Genomic DNA, 25,670 nt, shown 5'->3' on the forward strand with positions numbered 1-25,670 from the left:
CAGTCTTTCCTCTGCAGCCGCTCCATATTTGCGGTTCTGCCAGATCGCATTTGAGCTGAAATACTTGACGGGAAACGTGTTAGCGAGGTTTTTGCATTTCCATACACTCAGAAACAGGACGACACCTCTGAAACGTTGAGGATACAGCTGGAAGAACGGAGGAAGGAGTGAAGATGCTCGCACAGAGCTGAGCTTCCATCCCCTCAGGCGAGCATATGGGGGCTCTCCACCAGCTCACATTGACGCTGACACACTGTTTATGTGGGTGTGTTTGTGTGTTAGCAGGGGGAATAGGGGGTCAGCTTAAAATATTCCACTTGGACACACACTTGAAAGATTCCACACACATTTAAGCGAGCGGAGACGGGGAAAAAAAAAAAAAAAAAGAAAAAAGAAATGAAAGCGGCGGTGCAGATCTTCGCAGCCGGCTGATTGGCCAAAGGGCTGCGCTTTGAAGACGTCCCAGAGAGAGAGAGAGGAGACGGGGAAGGATGGATGGGCAGGGACAAAAAAGCGGGAGATGTACGTGGAGCTGAAGGCTCCCGCTTTCCCCCAGAGAGAGACAGAAACGCAGTCCTGGGTTTATCATCTGGTTTTCCACGTGTCTCGTACGTCGTCGCTCCACTCCCACAGCCTGTAAGCGTCTTTTCCTCCTAAAGATATCGCGAAGATAATTCAAAAATGTGGCATCCGATGTGTAGGAACAAAATCTGGGACACAAGCCGCTCCGAAGCAGAGTTCTGACCGGGAGCACGAGTCTGTTTTAAGTCATCACGAAGAATATGCAGAAAATCACACATCTGCATAATAATGGCACATTTTGTGAACAAAGTTCAACATAGCATTGGCTTAAAGATGACCATGCAGATTATTGCAGCCTTTATACGTTTTACATATTTACCTTTTTTGATGAATTACATAAGGTAATTGACTCAAAGAACACAAAAAGTGTAAACATTTGGAGCAAATGGTATAGCATTCTACAAGACCAGCGCTGTTTGCGACTAGAAAATTGCGTGAATTAAATGCAGTTATTGCATTCTCTAGATGTCCATTTTGACATGTGGGAATTTCACATTTGGGTCCATTCTTTGGTGTCAAAATCTTATTAAAAATATATATTTCACACAAATATTAAGAGCTCCTTGTTCGGAGGAATGCCTAGATTCTGTCAGAACTTTGAGCTTTCTGTTCAGACTTTTTTTTTCCGTCTGCTTTTGCACCTGCTGAGACAAAAACAGACATAAGCACTGGATTTGAGGGTTGTTTGAATGGGATCACATTTAATATGTAAAGACTGTTGTGAATGAAGCCTACGCTAAACACGTTTATGTACGTGAATTTACAAACCCGGTTAGTTTCTTGCATCTTATTGACTCACAAATAGAACTTAAAATCTATTCATTTTAATATCTGACCTTAAAGTTTCAACTTATTTCCAGTTTCTTTGTTTCCTCCCTCTACCGCAAACATTTTCAATTTTCATCTACCCTTCCAACTTCCTCTCTATGTTCTCTTGTACTCAGATTACTTTCCCACCAACAAACCTTTCTTCTTTTTTCTCCTCGTCCACTCCATCACCTCCCATCCAGTTTCCTCTTTTAGTTTCCAACTTCCCAGTCAGATCAAAAGACAATAAGTAGGCCAGTGGCAGTGGTGGGCGTCAAAGAGCTCTAGGTGTGTGTGTGTGCCTTTTTGCACATTATTAGGGACTTCATTTTACACGCGAGTGGATAGAGGATGCGTTTGCAATGTGTTAGGAAACAGAAAAAAAGAGCTGCTTCCATCTTTCTTTCACTTACTGCAGGACTTTAGTCCCGTCATTAGTTCACTCGCTAATGATCTGAGGACTTTTATGAAAGCAAATAAATCACTGAAAGGCTGCAAAATGGCTTTGAATAATTAATGAATGCAGCTGCAAACAGGAAAGGATTTTGTTTGTTTTGAAATGATGGATTTTGTTGGATTTTTATTAAATGAGATGGCTTTCTTACAGAGCTCCTGCTGGGACGCCATAGAAGCGATATTTAATTTGAAAAAATGAGCGGGTCAGAGGAGCAGGAGTCGGTTTGTGATGAGCCAGTGAGCAGATGGTGGTTCTGTTTTTGTGCTTTATCTGCTTTAAAATTAAATGTGATTCTCCTTTAAACAACTTAAAACAAATTCTGCTTCATAAATTGCTAAAAAGTCTCCAAGATTAGATAAATAACAGCAGCACATCAAGTCTTGTTTATCTTGATATCGGATTTGGCTTCGGGATTTTTGTGTCACGAAAATCCAAGATGCTTGTGCAGATTTTTGCTAGCAGAGTTTTTTCTTCCACTAAACTTTCCACCAATATGCAAGGATCCACACTGAAGCCGGCATCATTTCTGCAGAAATGTTCATTTTTATTAACTGGTTTTATGTAATTGTCTGTAAAACTTAGGTTGTGTTTATCTTCTAAATTAACAGCAATAAATGCTTGAACTACTTCAGTTTGTGTGAAATTAATTGAGAAATTGAAGTTTTTGAACTTGATAATTTTAAATAAATCTACTTTTCGACGACAATAGAAGGCATCAAGATGAACAGATAAACGCTAAGTAAAAAAAAAAAAAAGAAGAAAGAAGAAGCATGTGGACGTACCGTTTTCTTGAAAGTTGATGGTGATTCTGTTGGAATTCCCCGTGGCGGCAGTGGTCCAGGACTGATCTGGCTGCTGTTTGGTGAAAGCCGTGACGTCGCACCAGTAGTTCCCTTTGTCTGACGGCTGGACGCCCTCCAGGCGGAAGTTGAACTCCATCGCGCCGGTTTTGGCAAGAACCAGACTGTCCCTGTGGGAGCAGGTCGAAGGACGTTAGAATCAAACTTCGGAGTGTGTGGTTTAAGGTGAGGGACGGTGTGTGTACCTCCTAGATGGGTCAGTGACCTGCACCACGTTGTCGGGGCTAAGGGACATGATTGGTTTGATGGCTTCTGTGCCGCTCTGTGATTGGATCTGCACGGCAAAGCCGATCCAGTCGCCGATGTTCTCGGTGATGGCGGAGCATGTCATCTCAAAGGTAGCTCCGCCCACTGAGACGCTACGAATGGTTTTGGCTGCGACTTTGACAGTGGGGCCTAAAAAAACGCAAGACGACATTAAATCAACCTTAGAAGGGGTCACAACACAACGTTTCTTGGGTTTGTAAAGACTTGAGATTAACACTTTAATACTCCAGTTCATCATGACTTTATGGAGGATATTTCTACAATAGGATGCTTATGGAAGGAAGGATAAAAAGATACAAGTTAGGAAAAAAAGTACGCGGAAGGAATGGAGAAAGGATACAGGAAGGAAAGACAAAGAATGCAAGGAAGGACAGATACAAGGATGTAAGGATGTACTAAAGACAAGAAGGCAGAAATGAACAAGAACGCAAGGAGAAACAGAATGGAAGGAAGGATAGACAAACAGAAGGAAGGAGATAAGGAAGCGAAAATTTAAGGGAGAGATGAAAGAACATGAAGCAAGTGAGGTAGGACACATGGAAGGATAGAAAGGGCACAAGTAGGGAAGGAAGACAGGGAGGAATGAAGGAGGACATTAAATAAGATGGACAGACAGAAGGAAGGAAGGAAAAGAAAAATGATTGCGGAATGAGAGGAAGGAAGCAAAGACCCAAGTGTTCAAGGAAGCGATGTGATGGGTTAAAAAAAACAAAGAGTCTCAAAATACTTTTTGTACCCATACTTCCATTTTCCAAACTTCTCCACACCTGGACAACCCTGAAATGAAACTCCAGACTTTTACAGACTACGTAGGAACCTTGGCTTTTATTTTCTAAAACCGGCACCAACGTAGGAAGACTAGAAAATGTGATGACATCATGGCCCGATTAGATAAGCCGAGGTCAGAAAGTTCTCAGCGGACAGGAAGTAAATGTGTGCGTGTATTGTGTGTGAGGAGCTGAGACAACAAGTTGTCTTTTGTGGGATTTCTCTGTGAAGTCTGGAAACTACAGTTACAAAATCGGAGCTGAAGCTCAAAATGCTACTGTTCACTGGTGTTACTTTGGCATTTTCAATCATTTCATCTAAAGCACTCAAGGCTTCTCCAAGCTGCAGACATTAAAACTCTCTTTGAACCAGAAGTGCCCAGGATTTAATCTGCAGCCATTAAGCTAAACAAAAGAACAACTTCGACTTCTCGGTTTGAGATCCCACACGGGTTTTTTTTTTTTTGTTTAAATCAATTAAAACGGTCATAAAAGTGGATGTGAGGCGGCGTTCTGAAGCTGGCTTACTCTTGGTGTCCCACAGGACGGTCAGCGGCGAGCTTTTGTACTCTGCGGCATTCACCATTTTCCCCTGGCTGCTAACGCTCCAGGCAGAGACGGTGCACACATACTGGCCCATGTCGATCTTCTGCAAAAGGGATAAAACGTCGTTTTAACAGGATTGAACTTAGTGCTACGTTGGCAGATCCTCTGGTTGTGGTGATTAACTTCTTACCTGTGTGCGGAGAAACCGCAGTTTGAACGTGTTGGGTTGGACTCTGCTCAGAACCAACACTCCGCTGTCCAGCCTGTCTTTGTACGCCGAATTCGACTCCAGGTTGCCGTTGGCGTCCAAGGAGCCAATGAGCTTCGGAGGCGACGCATTTGTCACCTTATCTATTAGTGATTGGACAGAATCAATAAATCCACCTTGAACAGAGTTTTCAGCTTAAAAGGAAAAAGGTAATTACAGTGCAGTACCAGGAAGGCTGATGTACTCCCAGCTGACACCCAGTCTGCCCCCTGGTGGCAGCTGGGAGATGTTGGTCACGTCACAGGAGAGCTCTATGGGTTCGCCCGTCTTCTGGGGCTTCGTGGCGGCTTCCAGGGTCAGTGTGAAGTTCGGCTCTGTGGGGAAAAGAGTGAGGAAGGAAAAAACGAGCTCCGTCACATTATGCTTGCATGTAAAAAGGCATAGATACACCATAACAGGAGAAGAAACAAGACAGTGCATAGGAGAACCACGCAAAAGCCTGACATCTAACTCCTTACGTTGGTCACGCGCTACTTACTGTGAGACGAGATCCCACTCCTTAAGCGGCGTTTGTTACAACTCAGCCAATGTCACCTCTTTTCTATTGTCGAGTCTCGCTCTAGCAGGTTAATGACTGGTTCTAGTCAAGTTGCTATGTTAAAGAAATTATTGACAACGCAAATTTGTTGATGCTTTATCCCTACTTTTCCCGATGTACAGCAATTTTATTTAGGGGCAAGTTGTGCTTCAGAAAGATCCATCTTCTCTCCAACTCTCAGGACTATGTGGAGTGTGTTTTATGGTCCTGTTGCCAACCAGGCTGAAATTTAATTGAAGCAAGGAACCTGATAGGGTGCCACTCCAACCTGATAACAACCAGAGTTCCCGTGCTTCACCCAGAGCGGCAGATCTTCCCTCCTCTGTCCGACATGCCAGCGTTTTGTCATTTTACAGCAGTTCAACATCAGCCTGTGAATGCAAAGTGATTCCTTTTTTTTTTTTTTTTTTTTTTTTTAATTTAGTTGGTGTCAGGCTAAAGTAGAGCCGGCTGTCTGAGCCAGAGGACCATAAATAGACCTGAAGTAACACAGTTAACTGCGCGAGAAGAGGTGTGTATCGCAGCGTTAATAGTGAGTGTGTGTGGGTGGTGAGGCAGGTCCTCACAGCCAGACATCCAGATTGCAGCTTTACACGTCAATGAGCAGGAAACGCACACCATGGTCTCCACTGAAACACACGGTGTGTATGTATATACAGTACACACACACACACACACAGTAGCAAAAGAAGGGGGGGACTTGACATAAACCAGCTTTACCACATCAGGTACAAGTCAGTAAACACACACAGATCAAAGCTATAAATACAGGTGCACCAGTGTGAGTTTGGCACAGCTAGCGGCGCGGGTGAAGTCAGTTGGACGTCACACACACACACACACTGACTCATGCACTGTCACCATCTGCTCTGAAACACACACACACACTTTGATCAATGAGTATGTGAGAAGCTTCTCCGCCAATTAGCCACGCGCCCCTCTCACACGCGCCGAAGCCTTGCCTTATTTAACTAAGCTGCACGGCGGCGGATGTTGAGTCTTGCGTTGCCAGGTTTGGATGCTCAGTGCACAAAATGCCCATTTATCTCCAGCTTCAACTGAACAAACCGACCACACCTGCAAGACGCACGGCTCGGCCGGGGGCGACTAGGACGTTCTGTGGAGTAGCAAAAAAAGAAAAAAAAACAAAAAACGGAAGCTGAGTGTATGATTCACTCTGGACAATTGAAACGGAACCGTAACAGATTGGAAAAACATGGCCTGGTCCGGTAAGTCTCAGATTCAGCTGTTGAGGTCAGTATTGGGAATAGACATGAAACCCTGCATCTGTCCTGCTTTGTACCAACAGTTCAGGCTGTGGGTGGTAGAACAGCATAGAGGATAAGAGGATACTCTTTGTACCCTTTAAACCTTTTAACACCAATTGAACATTGTATAAACACCTAATAAAGGACGGAAAGATTTGAAACCATTAATGAGATGATCGATTTTCTGAAGAACTTTGTATTTCAACACTATAAAAAGGTCCTAGTGAGATAAAACCATAAATCATAATGGTTTACCTCCATGTTTACATTAGAAGTGTGAAAGCTGCGGGTCATTTGATCGCTTCAGCATTTTCACTTTCGTTTCTTCTTTATTATTATTTTGGAACAAGTCCAAAAACAAGCCATCTGCTACAGACTGTTTTGCGTCATCCATCAATCAGAGGATTTTTCTGGAATCTGCTCAGTCTACTTGGGATGAAACCAGGATCTGCAACTGGAAAATCAAAGTTATTCTGGATTAATTCAGAGGCAACGTCTCATCTGAGTCCATTGTTCCAACCGGGGAACAAAACGACCACAAATTCCTCTTAAAATAATGCAAGATAAATTTAAATGAAGAGATCTGGACATTTTTGAGGATTATGTCTCTTTGCAATTTCAATAAAATGCTAAACTAGGAAGACAAATAGATATTGGGTAGAAAACTGTTTGGCTTCTGGGTATGAAATGGAGCCAGTCAACAATGTTTGGCTATGAAATAGCAAATCTGGAAAGTCAAATATTTTCCCACATTTGTTTTCCCAAACGTATCCAGGTCTGGAAGACTGGAATCCTGTTCACACTTTTCCAGACTGTAGACACCCTACAGATCAACATTTCATAATCTCCTGCTCTTGTGTCACCAACAGCAGAACCAAAAGCTCATGTTTTGACAGTTGTGGTCTCTCTAAGCCAGATAATCTTCCTGCCTGGAGGAGGCTCTCCGTTTCAACAGCAGACCCTGTAATTACCTTGCTTATGGTGATCATTTGGTTTTTGAAATGGGATTTGTTTTTTAAAAAGTACAATTTGTTTTTCCCTCCTCCATTGGATAAGTGGTCGGCACACACGGCTGACTGACGGCTTAAAGGGGCTAAAGAAGAAAAGTTTTACGATTTCCCTCAACTTCTCAATAAACGGCTTCAAAATCGACCCACGCCCATGTGTTTGTATTCTCATATTAATCGGGTTTGAATGTTTGTTCAGGAGGCGTGACCCTGGACTTTTACCGGAATCCGTTAGCCTTTTCTTCCCCGCTCCGGCTCGCTTACAGGTGGGCCGCCTGCCATCGTAGCAACACTCCTATCATCACAAAGGAGACGGGGAGGGAACCCGTGATCAGCGTCACGCTGACTCTCGTTGTTGAGCTGGGCTGGGATTTGAGCTCTCAACTGTTGAAGAAAGAGCAGAGGAGTGCACTAACCCAAACCGAGGAATAGGCACAAGAGACGATCCGGTTTCACCGCCTTGTGTGGGCTTTTGTGTGTGTGACGTAGTAACAGATAGGGGGGGGGAAAAAGCCGGTTGAGTCATTCCTGCTGTCTGCTAAGACGCAGCGCGTCTCCAAGGACGAACAGGAAAGAACGGGCTGACCCTCATCGAAGAGATGAACACAAGCCACGCGAAACACAGATATCCAACCCCGCGGAGATCTGCAGGTTTACATTTCACTTGACATTTAAAAAAAATTAAATATTGATCTCTCGCCACTTTGAAAGCAACCAAAATGTTAAATCGCATACGCTCTAAAGCTCGAACGTTTGATACATTTCACTCCTGACTCGTAGAGACAGCTGTAAGATGCGACGGGAAGAATGTGGAGATCTATCAAATATTCATTTCACACAGACAAACGGCACGCGGAAGAGCGAAGGTGTTTCAGGAGGACAGACGGGCGCCAAACAGGGTGAAAGCTTAGATTTCAAAAACCGCAGGCCTGCAGCCGAGAGAGAAGTCGGGATTCAGCTGCTTGAACTTTGACTGAAGGATAAATTTTCACCGAGTTCAGGAAACTACGTGAAGCATCTTAAGTGGTTTCCACAGCTAATCCTGAGTGAAATAAAGTTAAATTCATTCTCAGCTAAAAGGCGTTTAGCCATCGACTTCGACAATCAGCTGGATTAAGTTCATTTTATTGTCAAGTAACAGTGTCATCTGCATAAAATGTGACCAAAATGATAGTTTAATGTTACAAAAAGACAAATTTCAGCAAAAGACAACTTTGGGGGGGTTTTCTGCAGTATTTATAGTACAGTGACACAAAGGAGCCATTTAACAGAGATTAAAGTACCAACATTTTTATGAAAATATATCATTTTAGACTTGTCCTTGTTCCAAATTGCATTCTAAGCACTAATATTGCATCGTGCCACACAGATATAAACTTGTTCAGTTTGACTTTTTTTTTTTATCCTTTATCCCCGTAACAATAAACATTTATTTTATGCGTTTAACTTTACCAGTAGTATGTAGTATCAATTAAAAAACATTATTCTGGATTAATTCAGAGGCAACGTCTCATCCGAGTCCACTGTTCCAACCAGGGAACAATGGACTCAAAATTACCGTTTGTGTTTCAATAATAGACATTCCTTTCTCTCACACAGTCTGACATCTCCTCTAATCCCAGCATAAATAATTCATAATTTCCCACCAATATCTTAAATAAAAACTCAGTTACTAAGCAGGAGATCATTGACGAGCACTATGATTATGGACTATTATCTGCTAAAATCTGTTCTCAGTCTTCGACTCTTGAGGAAGAAAAGGCTCGTTTCTAAAATATTCAAATTAAAATTTATCATAAGAGGTGTAAAGACAAATGAGGTCAGCTTACTAGCAAAAACAGCTGTCCATTTCTTTTTTTTTGTAATATTTCAAATATTTACACTTTATAACGTCAGCCGGCGGACACCGACTCTCTTCTTTGTTGGTAGCACTTCCAACAGAGAAGAAGGGTGCTGTGACCTCAAACGGGGGCTGAACCACCCTCCAATAAAGCCAGCAGAGTCATTTCAACTCACATTTTCCTCAGAGCGCTTTTTGAGTTGTAACATATTTGTTAATCTGATGCAAGCTGTTGTCCCAAGAAGCTGAACCTGCGCACACTCATTTTTTAATAAACGACAACTGCGATGAGAACGCAACGGCTGGTTGAGCTGCAATCCTGCATGCAGTGAAAGCTTCACGTGAAGATAAGAAGAGCCGAAAGCGTTCCTCTGAAATGGCCTGCGATCACATTCCTTTCAACTGCCGATGTCAGAAAGCGAAATGCTGCAAGCATGCGGACACCTGTCTGTTTGGAAACACGTGTCAAACAAGCCGGAACATGGGCAGGAAAAACATTAACTCCTTACCTAACCCTGCAAGATTAGAGAAAACTATTCAACCAAAAACAAGAGTAAACAAAATAAGAGTCTGCAAAAAACATTCAACATTCAACTTCCTGGTTGAACTTTGACCTCCTGCACAGCTGTGCGCCACAACGCAAACACACTAGTCCAACTGCAAGTTGTTGGCTTCACCGCAGGAGACACTAAACAAACACGAGCAGAGTGTGTGCAGGCAGCGGCGGTACTTTGCAGTTCTTGTCATTAAATTCCACAGATTAAACTACAAAGATGGGCTATTTGCTAATTAGGATGGATTTTATTCGGGGGGGGGAGTAAAGGAAGATGAATACGAATGCATGCCAGCGGAGCGGGGAAACATCTTTACCATCAGACGCTCGCTAAGTTGTTTTTGTTCTATTAAAAAACAAAAAAAAGGATTTAAAAGGAGAATGAACTAAAATGATAAAGAAACTGGGGGAAAATGTTTCTGAAGCAAATACGAGTTTTTTTTCTACTTTCAGACAAAAACAAAAACAGATTTCAGTTTTCCATCTGTACAAATTTCCCAGCTGGTAGTCTGTTACACTTCAAAGACTTGTTCAAACTGGTGGTAACACTTTATTTGAAGGGGGGTGAATAAGACTGTCATGACACTTTAATAAACATGACATAACACATGTCATGAACATGAATAAGTCTTCATTAATATTTATGACTGTTGTCATAAAGTGTCATTCGGTAAATTATGACTCTTAATACAAAGTTGACATTATTCAAAATGTCTTTGTTATGACAACTTGTCACTAACCAATAAATCATTACCGTTTAAACTTTACCTTTAATAACATAAAGATACCTCATTTTTAAAGTGCGATCAGTAATACTTTTATAACAAATTTATATCAGTAATGATTTCTTGGTTAATGTCAAGTTGTCATAACAAAGACATTTTGAATAATGTCAACTTTGTATTAAAAGTGTCATAATTTACCGAATGACGCTTTATGACAACAGTCATAAATATTCATGAAGGCTTATTCATGTTCATGACAGGTGTTATGTCATGTTTATGACAGTGTCATGTCAGCCTTATTCACCCCCTTCAAATAAAGTGTTACCAAATTGGTTAACCAAACTATGCTGCATCGCTGCTCTTGGAACAGTGGTGGCTAAGCAAAGACATGCGTATAAAATGCGCCAACTCGGCGCTTTTGGCATGACGCACTGTTCCAGTTTAAACGTCTAAATCCCTTGTGTGAGCCAACTAACCTTGATGCACATCATCGCGCCGCTTTTTGCTAGCACTGCTGCCCAAAAAAAATAAAAATACATACTTTCCTACAAAAATGTAGAAAAGTTTAAATCGGTGCAAAAAGTTTTGGAAGACACTGTACATTCACTGAAAAAACAACAGCAAAAGCCCATATAAAACTTAAGCTGCCCTTTTTGAAGTGACATGAGAATAACTCCAGCTGACACAACACGCTTCGCTGGGGGAGGCACAGCCCAGGGTTTGCGCACGCATGTGTGTGTTTCTGCCAAAGGGGACCTCCTAAACTAGTTCTCCAAGTCTTTCTGCACTCCCTGGAAGGGCCGTGCCCTGAGCCAATCATTACAGGAACAAAAAGGGGAAGAAACTTTTCAAGCTTCGGATCAGCAGAACAGGAAGTGACTGGTTGACACGCAGAGTGTTTCATCTAATATGCAATATTTGGTCAATTAGAAGTAGTGATTCCTTGGTGTGTGTGTCTGTGTGCGTGTGTGTTTGGGGTGAAGTATGAAGGAATGCGAGCCCTCAGGCTAAAATGTAAGAGGTTACCCTCAGTATGAGGGGCACACAGAAGGCAGTGCATGTGGCATTTACTCTGCAGGAACCAAACTACTCGAACCCCGCAGACACACTCGTGCATGCAGCTATGCATTAACGGCGAGATTGAGCCCAAATGACTGTGATGGTGCCGTTTGATATGTCGGCTTCGCCCCTCATGCGAACCGACTTTGGATGGCGGCTGCACCCAGAAAGCCCGGCTGGTATTTCGAAATGCAACACGGAACCTGAAGGCTTGGAGGAATCTTCTGGGTACGGAGAAGAGGATGCTGTTATTTTAACTAACGGCTCCCGCTGACATACAGCACAGAATGTGGTAGAGCCGGCAGACACACACACACACACAGCTTCGTCCACAGAGACAGGGTGGTTTTAATAAAATGTTTGTGTTTAATGATTGGACGTGTCAGCCGCTGGCGTTTCTTAAATTACTCTAAAAGGGGAACAAAATGCAACCAACATGGCATTCATGCTGAATGGTGTTAAAGCTACCAGTCAAGAGTTTACCGTAAAAAATAGATAAATAAATTCAACCAAACTTACTTTAGATGCAGTTTGTCACACATAGAACAGAGTCTCATGTTCAGTTTTTATTTTTTGTGCGACTATTTTTGTATTAAGTCGTCATATAATCCAAAAATCAAGCTTCCATTCACACATTCCTCTGGCGACATCACAAAAGGTAGCCAATCACAGTTGTCTGTATTGTTGTTTTGCGTTTTTTCCTTACTTTTTCAGGCGCTTTGAAGAAAATACATCCTTCGAAGGGCTCTACTGGTATTCTGAATGGCTGTGGCAAAACATTTGTGTAAATATCCTGCAAGAGTTTAAGGGAAATTTGTGTCATTTTTTTCAAATTGTTGCTCAAATTTCCAAATCCAACATTCATCCACTGGAAAAGCAGAAGTTGAAAACATGCCGTTAAATCCAGACCATTACTGTAAAGCTACTTCAAGCCACTTCACCAAAACTGAGATTTTGTGATTAAAACTGGGTTTTGTAAAAGAAAATATGAGAAGTTGTGAGTATTTTTCACAAATTGTCTCAAACTGAAGCTTTGAGTTTGTTTCGTTTATCCAACTTTGTGAACTTTACGAGGCCATTTTTATCGATGAGCAAAGAAGTTTCTCAGTGTGTTAATAAATATTTCATTGCAGGGAAGATATGAAACAGATGCGAATAGATTTTTTTTGCAAATTGAAAGTACACCAGGAAACTTATTATAAAGGAAAAAACTAAGAAAAAACAAAAAAACAGATTAGTCATTGATTTTGACTGTATTGATTATAACGTCGGAAACAGAAAAAAGGGGCAAACTAACACAACTCTTAAAATATGCAAAACGTGACGGATGGACGACTGGGTCAGCACGTCTGCAAGCTCATGTTAGATTTTCCCAGCCTGCAGCGATCCAATTTTACCAACAAAAAAAAAAAATGGACCAATGAAAGAAAACCATTGAATTGGAAACAGGGTCATGGTCAGACAATGTCCACTGAAGCAAATGAAGATCGCCCATGTTGTCTGACATACAAGGGAGAAAAAAAAAGGCTTCTGCAGCTCAAATAGTTACTTTGGATTGTTTTAAAAAGTGCTTTGAACATCCAGATTTAATGATCATAATCAATAATCAGTAAAGCAAAAAAAAAATAAAAATAAACAGCACGAACACCACCAATCTGACGTGCACAGATTCACTGGTCAATGACATGTTGCCTGAGTGTCCATGAAGCATAAATTTCACAGTTTCCTTTTGATGTCGGCGGTATCTGGCAACCGATTCACCCAAAATTCCACTGAGGGAAAATATGAGGCGTTTTGATCTGATCTGACAATACTGAAGCCAAGAAGCACACACACACACACACACACAAAGAAAAAACAAAACAAACCGGACACCATAAATATAGTTTTATTCTCTCCAGGCCAGGCGCTTCACCCAAATGAGACGGAGACCAAAAAGACTAATTCCATTTCCCAACGATAACAAAGTGAGAGCTAACGTCTAGCCGGCGAGAATTCCCCAAAACCAGTAAAATGCAGCGAGGCAGCCAGGCTGAAAGGAGTGATTATGGTGAGGAAGATTTCTTCATTAAAGTCAATTTATTTTTTTTAGATGAGGGGACTGGGAATTTGTCAGGAATGCAGGAGCAGCTGTTTTGATATTTCTGAATTCTCTTTGGCATCAAAACGTTCATTTCTACTAAATCTAATATTGGCTCAACAGCCCGGATGAAATAAACATTTATTTTCTGTTTATACTTTAACTCTGACCACTTTAGTTTCAGTATTGCAGAACTTTTTCATTTATAGTCTGCAATTATGATTATAGGTAGCCACAAGAGGAAGTAAAACCACAGATTGAAAAAAGAAAATTCATCTTAAAAGCTAAGGGTTTACGATGGAATATAATTAAATGCACTTTACTGTTCACAATTGAATAAAATTTGGTTATAATGTCTAAATTAATACAGCATTTGTTTGGGCATACACCATTTACCTGCTGTCATGCATGGTAGTGGAGGGATGATGATGTGGGCTTGTTTTGCAGCCACAGAAGTTTGGTGCTTTGGAGTCAATTCAATAAAAAAAAAAAAAAAAAAAAAACTTTATATAACCCAAAGGAAAATTTAATTAAAAGATCTCTGGTAGCAGTCAGTGTTGCAGCAAATCTGAAGGAGCTTCTGACTGAAGACTACGGCTGTATGCCTCATGACAAGCTGACAGCTCAGAGAGAATATTCCACACAAGAGTTGATTATGAATTTTTTTTGCAATTTATTCCAAACTGGCTAGCTAGCAGCTAAAGCTATGTCTGCGAGCTGTGCTTTTGTTAAAGTTCCTCAAAAGTCTATTTATTCACGGAGTTCCTCTTCTCCCAACGAGTGGTTAAAAGTCCAATTACAAAACAACCTTGAAATTAAGTTTGAATGATGATCTTGTTTCTCTCATTTTGCATATTTAGCCGGGGATAATAAAGCTAATTCCACTAACTAATTGCCCCCGCGCATAACCTTGCCAGAAAGCCACTTCTTGGTGTAAAGAGAGGAGAGAAAAAAAAAATTTGAATCAGTATAACGTTAGGATTCAAACAGAAGGAATGAAAACTGAAACGCGAAACTGCCACAGACAGTGGGACCACCCACCACGCTGGTAATTGATTGCTGCGTCGACCGTGTTTGACATCACCGCTCTCGAAGGCAGGATCAGAGCATCGGCGCGCGCGCGCCGCCGCACACAGCAACAGCTCACCCAGAGGTAGCAGACAGCAGGAAAGCCATGACTAATCAATCGTCCTCGCAGCAGGAGTCGACAGGGTGACTGGAGGATTAAAGAGTTTCCCCTTGAGATTCCACAGTCGCACGCAGCTCGTATGCGGCAAGTCCGCACACAAAACAATATGGAGTTACTGTACTCTCGCTGGTTTACACGTGAACAGAGTGGTAATCTTAGAAGTGATCTTGAGTCTCGACGTTGACCGGCAATTAAAGTGCAGTGACTTCCACGGCAACACCGTAGAGCAATCAACTCTGTTGCTCTAATTTAAACCCCCACCCCTCCACCAAAAAAAAAAAAAAAAAAAAAAAAAAAAAAATCAAGCTGTGCAGCTTATTAAATATTCATCTAGCTTGAGGACTCAGACGAGAGAAGCACTTCCAGAATACATTAATAAACACAATTTTATCATCATTTCTAACAGCATTTTGGGGTGAGATACTGCGTAAGAGCACTTCCTGAAACATACAACCTTGCGTTTACATTCATTCCTTGTTTCGGAAACAAAATGTAGCAGCACATATAACTGAAAGCAGATTGCTTGCACTGTATAAAAAGATATGCAACACTCCCCCCCCCTTTCTGGCATTAAATAGGACTAAACTTTTCCAGTTTCAGGACCTTAGGGATTACCGAAATTATGCAACCATCAGAATACTAGAGATGGGTATTTTAAATATTTTATTAGACTTTATTAACAGTCACTGTAAATCTAAACTCCATCAAACATTTTAAGTATCCTTCTTTATTGGAATTTTGGCCCATTCCAAGTTTGAATTGGTTTTGTATCTTTTTATATAGTGTATGAAGCTCGTCATTCAGTCATCTTATAACAGCGGTTAAAAAACATGCTGTGGATTTACTTACTGATTTCGGAGACCTTCACAGTCACGGGGTTGGAGGTCTTCTCTGCCACCATGTGCCACCGCCCTGCTCCTCCTCCTGTGACACGTCCTTCCTCGATAAAGGCTTGAACCCGGCAGGTATAGACCCCGCCGTCCCTGCTGCTCACGCCCCTGACCGCCAACCTGTAGTCGCTGTCTCCGGTCTTCTCCAGGCTCGCCTCGCCTCGTTTCGAGACCGAGTTGGCGTTCACCACGCCGCTGCGGTTCACGGTGATGATTTCGCCATCGTCGGCCAGCCAGGTCACCTCCAAGGAGAGGACGTCCAGGTTGTCGGCAGAGACGTGGCAGAGGAGGGTCAGCGTGTTGCCAGGAGACAGAAGCAGTGAAGTGGAGGATTGCGAGGAAGGTGAAGATGATGCTTTCACATTGAGGGAACGATCTTGAGACAAAAGAAAAGCACAGGATCCAGATTAAAGTTGCACAAAACATACACACACATATATATATATATATATACACACACACACAGTTTTTTTTATTTTTTGCATAACAGGTGAAAAAAAACATGCTAACTTTGCAATGTTTTGGTTCTTGAAAAAAAAAAAGGGAAAATTTGTAAACATTTTTGATTCCAATGAAATGCTACAAACCTAAACCTTACAATAGCTTGGCTCGCTAGCATAGTGCTCAAACATCAAAATTAGCATTATGCTAACTGTGTGTCCAGCTGAACGACTATAGCTCTGAATTCACATTTTAGTTGGACCAGTTTTTGAAAAAAATGGTACTAAAGTTTATAAATATAATCCTTATCCGAAAGCAAGTAAAACTTCAGGAGGCTCTTTGTTATGGTAGCTGAGCCTGTAGCCAATAAGCTAGCTGAGTGGCTAGCATAACACTAATTTCATTTAGAGGGTGTCCAAATGATGGAATAGTGGAAAATTCTGTTTCATTTTAGGAGTCTATTTGATCATAAGTGTTTGAGAGAAACTATATAGAAAATAAAAGACTAAACTTAATCTTTAAAAATAGAGCAACATATCAAACTGGGAACTGAAGGGTGAAAGGCAGACTCTCTCTTTCCCATGGCGTTCTTTCAGCAGAGATGCTCGAGATGACATTTACAGTCCCATTCGATGATTAAAAAAAAAAATGGGCAAGTATATTAAAAACGTCAGTCTTTCCCGTGTATCTTTACACCATCAATAGGATCAGCGGTTTGAATATTATCTCTAGTAGCAACGTCAACACAAGTAAAACGGGAAGGAGTCTCTGTGTGGTGTCTGGAGGAGGACAAAAGGGACAAAGCAGACTCTGTTTGACTTTTCTCATCCTCTTTACCAAAGCCAGTAAGTCAATACGAAGTGACTTGGCCACAATGACTCGAGTCCTAGACCTGGTTGTGCAGTTCATGTTTGGTTTCATTAGGAACCACTGAGCGCTCTAGAGCACTTCAGAGGATACGGTAACCTAGAGAGATAGAAGATATGGTCTCCACAGCAACTTCAGTGAATGACTGTGTCTAGCGGGGCCTCTGTGTAGATGGGATAAGGCAGAACGAGGGCCATTTTAGGGTCATGAACCTCCTGGGAGAGAGCAAGATGGAGAGTAGAGAGAGGTTCGGTGAAGAGGATCCCTCTAAAACAAAGAGAGCCACACAACGGGCCTGGAACTCTCCCACGCCCGCTCGCTCTTCTCACACTTCTTGTCTTCCGACTCGTCGGCACAAAGAGTCGCTCCTTCGCGTGGCGACCCCAAAGCGAACAGCCCGGATCTGAAAACTATCTGTTGTGGCGATGTCTTGACGACACACGAGCCTCACTCTGAAGAGTTTTCATTTAAAGACGTCCTTTGAAGGTGGGCTTGCCAACCAGCTTTGATCCGTTTTAAGCGACAGAACTAAAAGGTATTCAGATTTGAGGCGAAGGACAAACGGAGCCCAGGGAGTGCAATAAAGCGCAGAGCATCAAGGCACAGACCGGCAGGAATTGATTTCCTCCACAAGGCAATTGGGCTTATGAGCAACGGACGCAATGAGTCACTCTTTTTTTTTCTTTTTTTTGATGAAGTGCCATTCGACACAGATTGATTCTACACGCCATTCAAGCAAGTTACAAATTAACTCTCCCTTTCTTTGTGTTCCTTCAACATTGCCTTCACCTCACAGAGAAACAATCTGAGGATACCTTGTGTTAACGCCGGCATCTTACAATCCCAGCAGATAGATTAGTTCTGGGCTGAGCAGCAGACACCAGAGTCAACAAAAAAGATACGGTTACTGGATTTACCGCTTTCGACAAACAACACAGAGTTCTCCATGCTTCAGAAGAACTTTTCTTTTTCTTATACATTTTTAAGGATAATGGACACAGGGGCTTGCAAAAATATTCTACTTTTTCAAATCTTCTTACATCCACAAAATACTTTGCACGTGTTTGAGATTTTATGATAGACTAAGAGAAAGTAGAGTATAACTTTGAAGGAAATTTAACAAAGATTTCTTTAATAAAGTGTGAAAAGTGGAGTTTTGGTTTGTTTTTAGTGTCTAGCTCTGGCTGTATGTTTACAACAGTTCTCGCTGATGGACGGTGCACCTCCGCCCTGTTCTCCAGACTTTCCCTCCAACAGGTTTTCCATCAGGGTTGACATGTGTTTAGTTCCATCCGTCCTCTCATTTCTCAGATTTCCGCACAACTACGAGCTGCTGACAGATTGTCGAACCATCGATCTCACAATCATGCACTGCTTATATATAGCTCTCTCTCTCACAAAAAGCTCAATAAAATACAGTGAAATTTGTTGTAGCATGACAAAAAAATGTAAGAGTTTTGAACACTAAGCATTGGGTGTTAAAAATTCAAGATTTTCCACAGATAAAATGAATTAATCTAAATTGTCCACATAAAAAGTGGTCATAAAAGAGCAAACTGATGATACTAACAGCATTCATCTGAGCACAGTGCTCTAAAATCTGTTGTGCAGTCGCAGGCATCTTTTCTTTTCACACATTCTTCCCATTTGCTAAAGCCTGCTGCTTACATTACCCACAATGCAGTCTGACTGCCAACATTTGGGAATGAGAATCTAACACAAATTGTGTCTAATGTAGCCTAAAACCTGAAGCAGTGATTAGGAGGCAGCTGCTAAGCTCACTCTTTAACAAGGAACCATTTCAGACTCCATACTTGATAGTTTACTGGTAAAAAGAAGAGACTTAAAAACACAAACACGGGGTAGTTTTTCTTACTTGTAGGTGTGACTGAAACGGCCCCCATCTCTTTGGAGCTTTCCACAATCTTCGTCCACTTCCCTCCGCTTTCACTCGTCCATTCGGCCCCCGTGCACGCGTACGTCCCTTCGTCGGACGCGGTGACCCTGGAAATCACCAGCTCAAACGCGCCGTTCCTGCCTGGAACCAGCCGGAGGTCCCCGTCAAGGTAGCGGCGGGTGAACCTCGGACCCGTGACGACGTCGCCCTGGGGGCCAAACGTGAGGATTTCCTCAGAGCCGCCGCTGGTTTTCACCAACCAGGCGATGGACAGGTAGGTCAGCGAAGGGAAGGTCAGTTCTCGCGTGGCGCTGCAGGAAAGCGTGAGGTCGTGTCCCTCTTGGACGACCGGGGGAGGAGTCTGGGGGGTCACCTTGAGGGTGTTGGGGATAACTAATGGAGGGAAAAACAGAAAGACAGGATTTTATGAATGAATGAGTCAAACGCTAACCAGATAACAGACGATGAAAATTCATTTTACAACCATGAGCAACCAAACAGGTCATCCTCCACGGTTATTTAGCTCCATCCATCTTCCTCAAGCTTGATGCTACCATCACCATGTTTCATGCAACTGATTTGTTCAGGGTTTTATCAACGCATTTCGTTTGTAGATCATAACATTCGGTTTTGGCTTTTACCTTGCCAAATTATCCCAACTGAGCGGTCCAATGATCCAATTCCTCCAACCACTCAAGTTTCTTCTGCAACTACATTTATAAGAACATGCCTTTTTTTTAGTGACGGCTTGTTCTACTCATATATTGACACTGTGCACCTACAGAAAATTAAAAATGCTGTTTTAAGTCATTAGCACCAGTATTTCTGGTGATTTACAATATTACAAAAAAAAAAAAATTTTAATTGGAAAATGCAAGACATTCACAACTTGTGTGCATCTCTTGATTTTTTTTTTTTGAATAAGAAGAAAAAAAAAATGACACCAAAAGTAACAGGAGCATTTCTTTGGTAAATAATTCAAGTAGAGATACCAAGTTAAGCTGAAGGGTTATGACTCAGTGTCTCAGCCGTTAGTGAGACATTAACTAGGTGGAGCAATGAATTCATAAACTATGATGACCTTTAGACATTTCTACACCATTAAGCAGCTTTCGGTTTAACCGACACAATTCACACTCCTTATAAGAAAAAAAATTAAGAAATAATTCAAGCTTTGCTGGTAAATCTACTTGCGGTAATACGACCAGGGCCACTGCTAAAAGCAGAAACAAAGTAAACAAACGGTTCCAGGAGAAGGCAGTAAACGTCCGATTGCATGTGTGGCATAAAACACGCCCAGGGAGTGTTCAGGTAACCCAATAAACTCTCCCTTTCACTTCCACACAACAGCATTAGCTCAACTCTTTTATGCCGGACTTCTTTTGTTTTGAATTCACAGCTAAATGCGACGATCAGGCGGCGTCCGAGTAGGTTCTGATAAGTGGCCTGCGACACCACTGAGACCATTTTCTTACTGAAACCAACCACATGACTCACTTTGAGGAGTCCAAAATAAAAACCGGGGGTGTCCCTTTTCTTTTTTTTCCTTCCCTTTATGACTGTTTTCAGTTGAATCCACGTCTCATCGTTTCACAACGGGGAAAAGTGAGGGAACAGACGGATGCTTTGAGGATCGGAATGCGAGCGGCAGAGATACGGGGGGTTAATAATGCCGAATGGTAACCTCACAGTAGGGTTTGCCTGTCTGCACACAGGCTCTGCTTCATTAGCTCCACCAACATGTTTAGATTTTTAACACAATGTGTCACAAGCACAAAAGCAAAAAGGGATGAGTCACTCATTTTAAATCGCTCATCTGAACGCAGTCGTCTTTCAGAATTTCCTGTTTCAACATGTCTGCTTTTAATAGGAAATATATTTTAGAACAATGAACACATTATGAACGTTTTAATTGGATTAGGTCAAATACTGTTTTAGCAGTTGTTGGTGAAGAGCTACATCATTCATGACAAGTTTGAGCAGAGGCAATAGATAGCAAGACCACTGAGGAGACTGTGAGTGTTGTTTGTGAGCATAAAGTAGATTAAGTTCTTTTCTCTTTTACTAAAAATTAGCTAAAAGCAGAATAACATTTTCTTTCTATCTGAACAACTTGAAGGAGAACATCTGACTGCAGAGGTTGTCTGAAGATGTAACAATGTAAAACCTCTCGTCCCTCTGAGCTTCATTTTTAAAAAGACCAAATGGTATGTTACTAAATACTTTACTATTGAAAGATTTGTAGATAAAGAAATTAATAAAAGAAAGATTTGAAGATCACACTTGAATAATCTCAAGTAAAATACAAAATGATTATGTGTAAAAAGCAAACCCTGCAAGAAAAAAATAAAATCACTGAATGGCTCCTTGATATAAATGATTATTGTCAGATTGACATCAAATTTTGAATAAAGTGGATTCACAGAAACTGCAACGTGCACATTTCAAGGTAAACCTTCAAAAACTCTGGTTTTTAGTCCATCAGGTATTTCCTGATTCCCAAAGCATAATACTGCCACCACCTTATATGACGGTATCACAGGTAGTTATGAACAAAATCACGGATAAGCCATTCATTTTAGTTTTATTACAGCAGGAGATTTTTTTTTGTCTTGTGATCCGAGTTATTCAAACATCTTGTGACAAAAGTACAGCATTCTACAGCAAAAAACAACCATGCAATGCATGTTACCGACATGAATAAATTGTAAATCTGAACCTCCTCCATTGGAGAACAAAGCCCATTATTTTAGCCCCATCAAAGTCCTAGCAGCTCCCAGTGTTCACGAGCTTCGTCTCTAAATTTGTCCGGTTTGGAAAGCGATTCTAGTCATGTTGAAAATGTGGCCAACAAGAGGCAGATGGCCCAGAATAAGAAGAACATAGTTGTGCATTGTTGGAATTACACGGATGGCACATTTACATCCCATAAGACAGACTTTGCTGTGGAAGCATTCGGTTTGAAAAAAAAAAACAAAGAACACCACTCTGATTTTTTTTTTTTTTTTAGTCCAACTCATATCACCAAATGAAAACACAGCTTTATGTAGATCTATTTAACTAAAGTGATCAATAAAAACATACAACATCTAAAAATATCAAATAAAAGGTCATTTTTATGTTACTAGCTTGAGAAAACCTTATTTTGCATTTAATTTACTGGGATTCCTGTTTATCTCAAGTTCTGGAGTCCATTTTAATCTTCCTTGCAGCTTCGTTATATCAGCTTGTGAAGATATTAACCAAGAGTTTACTGTAGCATCATAAACTGACAAATAACGTGTTTTCTCAAGTTACTTCATCAACTTGAGAAAACAATGCTGTCTAGCAGGAAACAGATGTAACAGCTTCATTAAACCAGAAAACAAGCCCCTCTCCTCGTTTTTCCAGATAATCTTATTATTTTTGAAATATCAGGATGTCAAGCTTGGCTTTTTTGTTTCGGCGATTCTGTAATTAGTATTTTAGGATTATCTAAGCTCAACAAACTGTAGGAAGTCAAGAAAAAAAATTGAGTCGATGAAATCAAGCCAATACCAGAGTCCCTAAAGGACAGACCAATCAGGTGTTGGAAGAGTTTGGAGTTTGTGAATGAGTAGGACAAAATATGAGGCTCAATGAGCAGGAAAAAAAAAAAAAAAAAAAAAGCTGATTTTCTTTGTGGTACTCTTTTAGTGGCAACAGGAAATTCACTTACTAAATTTGGCACCAAAATGTCCAGCATGCTTCGACTTGGAGACTTAATCCCTTTCAGTCGACAAAGATGCTCAAGTTAGTCATCAAAAGATAATAATAGTAATAATAGTAAGATCCATTTTGATGTTTGGGGAGCTCTTTGAAACCTGCTACACTGAGCTGAGCATCTATTGCACATAACAAGGACGGTGCACATAATTGTGTTTTGTTCTGCCTATTAAAATTAGCCTAAAAGGCTCAGCAAACTTCCCTTGTTCTTACATAACCAAACATCCTCGGCGTAGCAACGAGAACGTCGCACACGCGCGATCGTGTTCGTCTCTCTCAACTGGTGGAAATCTAACTCTTCGTGACTTGAAGTACGCGAGCAGGTATCTGCGTGGAAATCATTGCGAATGCTAATACATATGCTTAGCATGCACACAACGAGCTCGCTCGCATGCAAACACGGCCGCCTTGTTAATTCAGGTCTAAATTTAACAAGGTGTCTGGGGAGCTGTGCTGGGAAGCAGAGAGCAGCCGAACATGATGGTGCATTATGGAGATAACTAACCTGCTGTCTGATTACGCTCTCCGTCACTTCATCTCTTAAAATGTAGGCTTCGGAGCGAGAAAGATCCCGTCTTTCTCCTCCCACGCAAGATGTTTTTTTTTTTTTGTTTTCTTTAAAGGAAATAAATGTACTGAACTGGAAGGGGGGTTTGGTTTTCAGGGGCCTGGGTTGCCAAACAGAAAGCTTGTTCTTAATTATGAAACGGAAAGCCAATTAAAACCAAGGGGAAACAGTGGAAAATATGCATAGACGGCATGGTCAACTTCGTTAATGGTCCAAGCTTCAAGCCAGTTCGTCACAGTTTATCTCAAATCAGAATCAGCGCTCATGTGCAAATTAATACCGATTATGTTTTCAACGTTTTGCCGTCAGATGAGGAAGAGTCGCAGTTGATCTCTGGGATCAGGCAGGCTGAGATCATATCGAATTTGAGTCGCAAATGTCATTCATCAGTTAAAAAAAAAAAAAAAAAGAAAAGTACTTTCCCAGGAGGGTAAACTGTTGCTGAACAGGTTGTTGCTATGGTCTACTTCCTCTTTACAATGAATGCAAACAAACTGAGGTAGATTTGCTTTAGTTCACTTTCTGTAATTAAATGAGTTGTTCTGTATTAAACATGAACCTTCGCTGAAGTGATTTTAGTTTCATGTTTGGTACTTTTCCATGCTGCTGTTATGTTTCAGGACATTAACCTCACAGTTTCACTTTCATCTCAGTGGCACTTTTGCTCACAAGCACAACCAGACAAAAACTGCAGAATTGTAAGACTTGGCTAAAGTCTAGCTTTGAGTCCCACCCGGTTTAAACATCAACAACAATTACAAGGTGTATCAAACTACATTCGCCGGCTTTATAATATAATAACTTTACGATTAAGGAAACCCAAAAAAAAAAAAAAAAAAAATGCTAGCCACACAAACACAGCATTGACTGACGTATTTAGTTTGAGTTCGATAATGTGAAAGGGTCTGGCTGACCTTTCTTGACCTCCCCTTAAACATTTATTAATAACTTCAAAACGACAGCGTCACAAAATAAATGTTTTGCATTGCAAAGCAGCACCAGCGTAGCAACGTAGCATAAATGTTTGCTAGATTTTTTTCACCACAACCATCCATCCATCCATCCATCCATCCATCCATTTTCCTTCACCCTTGTCCCTCAGTGGGGTCGGGAGGGGTGCTGGTGCCTATCTCCAGCTCACGTTCCGGGCGAGAGGCGGGGTACACCCTGGACAGGTCGCCAGTCTGTCGCAGTCACCACAACCAACAAGGTTAAAGCGGTGGTCACACTTCAGCTAACCCGCTAATAGACAAGCTAATGTTTTGATTAGGAGTTTAGCATTTTAGCTAACTTTGAAAACATTTAGCATACTTGCTAAAAGAGCAATGAATCTAAAATCTCTGATGCTATTGAAATTTATTGAGATGAACTTTTGTGCAGGTGATGCGAGAGGGCCTGACTTATCTTTCTTGACCTACTCTTAAAAGTTTTGTTAATTACTTCAAAATGACAGAGCCACAAAATAAATATTTTGCAATGCAAGGCAGCACTAGCGTAGCAATGCAGCATGAAAATTTGTTAGACTTATCACCAGACTCGACAACGTTACTATGAAACAAGAGCGGCCATATTTCCGCTAATAGCCGAGCTAATATTTCGCTCAGGGATTCAGCATATTTGCTAACTTTGATAACATTTAGCACTCTTACCTCTAATCCTTGCAATGGATCTAAAGTGATTGCAACTTACTGAGCTGCATGCTTTTAAGTTGCAAAAATGCTGCAATGATTAGCCAACACAGAATTAAAAATTAATTGGAAAAATAAACCCTCAGTGTGCTGAATGGCACAGCTTCGTCCAACGTTTTCAGTCGTACAATGTCATTTAGATTCTCTCCAAATCTCCATCTCCCTGGTTCTAATTCGACACAAGCCAAGTACTCCCACCTGACATCTGCTCTCCACCACCAGAGTGTGTGCTCTATGTCTGTGTGCAGGCCAGTAATTGTCTAAAACCAGCGTTCACACAGTGTGTGTGCAGGAGGATATAAATAGATAGTTAGCAAAGCTCTAGTGAGGAATGGAGAAAGCTGCTAAATGAACCAACACAGCTATGTGTGGCAGAAAACCAGTACTCTGAAAACCCTACTGTGAAACACGGTGATGGCAGCAGCATGATACGGGGATGCTTGGACAGAGTTTATTGGAAAAATGCTGCCTTTACTCAGATTTCTTCCCATCTTACCCCTGAGCTGGACCTGAGCGTCGTAGTTGCCGCTGGTGGTCGGGTCGGTACTCGGCGTTCGGCAGAGGTAGAAACCGGAGTCTGTCAGCTTCACCTCGCCGATCTTTAGCTCCGCCTCGTTGTCCTGGAGACGCACCACTGAGATGTCACCGGACGCGACACGCCTGCTGAACGAAGGGTCCGAGAAACTGGATTCGAAGGTGGAGATGATTCGACTCCTTGGCTCGTTTCCATCCCTGGACATCTCCCAGTCGAAATCCTGCAGG

At 41.5% G+C, this 25,670-nt stretch overlaps 1 protein-coding gene across 1 annotated transcript in view; it reads right to left on the reverse strand.

Moving 5' to 3' along the window:
- ptgfrnb (prostaglandin F2 receptor inhibitor b) overlaps nt 1-25,670 on the reverse strand; it is a 50,010-nt gene that overhangs the window by 19,018 nt on the left and 5,322 nt on the right. The window contains exons 3-10 of the mRNA XM_015036451.1: nt 25,405-25,663; nt 18,888-19,301; nt 15,663-16,079; nt 4,722-4,868; nt 4,477-4,637; nt 4,269-4,389; nt 2,892-3,102; nt 2,629-2,816 (exon numbers count right to left, since the gene is read on the reverse strand). Coding sequence (XP_014891937.1) covers nt 2,629-2,816; nt 2,892-3,102; nt 4,269-4,389; nt 4,477-4,637; nt 4,722-4,868; nt 15,663-16,079; nt 18,888-19,301; nt 25,405-25,663 — 1,918 coding nt within the window. The remainder of the gene's footprint in view (nt 1-2,628; nt 2,817-2,891; nt 3,103-4,268; nt 4,390-4,476; nt 4,638-4,721; nt 4,869-15,662; nt 16,080-18,887; nt 19,302-25,404; nt 25,664-25,670) is intronic.

Source organism: Poecilia latipinna, unplaced genomic scaffold (genome assembly GCF_001443285.1).
Source record: "Poecilia latipinna isolate Pla-1442-1.1 unplaced genomic scaffold, P_latipinna-1.0 Scaffold369, whole genome shotgun sequence".
NCBI lineage: Eukaryota > Metazoa > Chordata > Actinopteri > Cyprinodontiformes > Poeciliidae > Poecilia > Poecilia latipinna.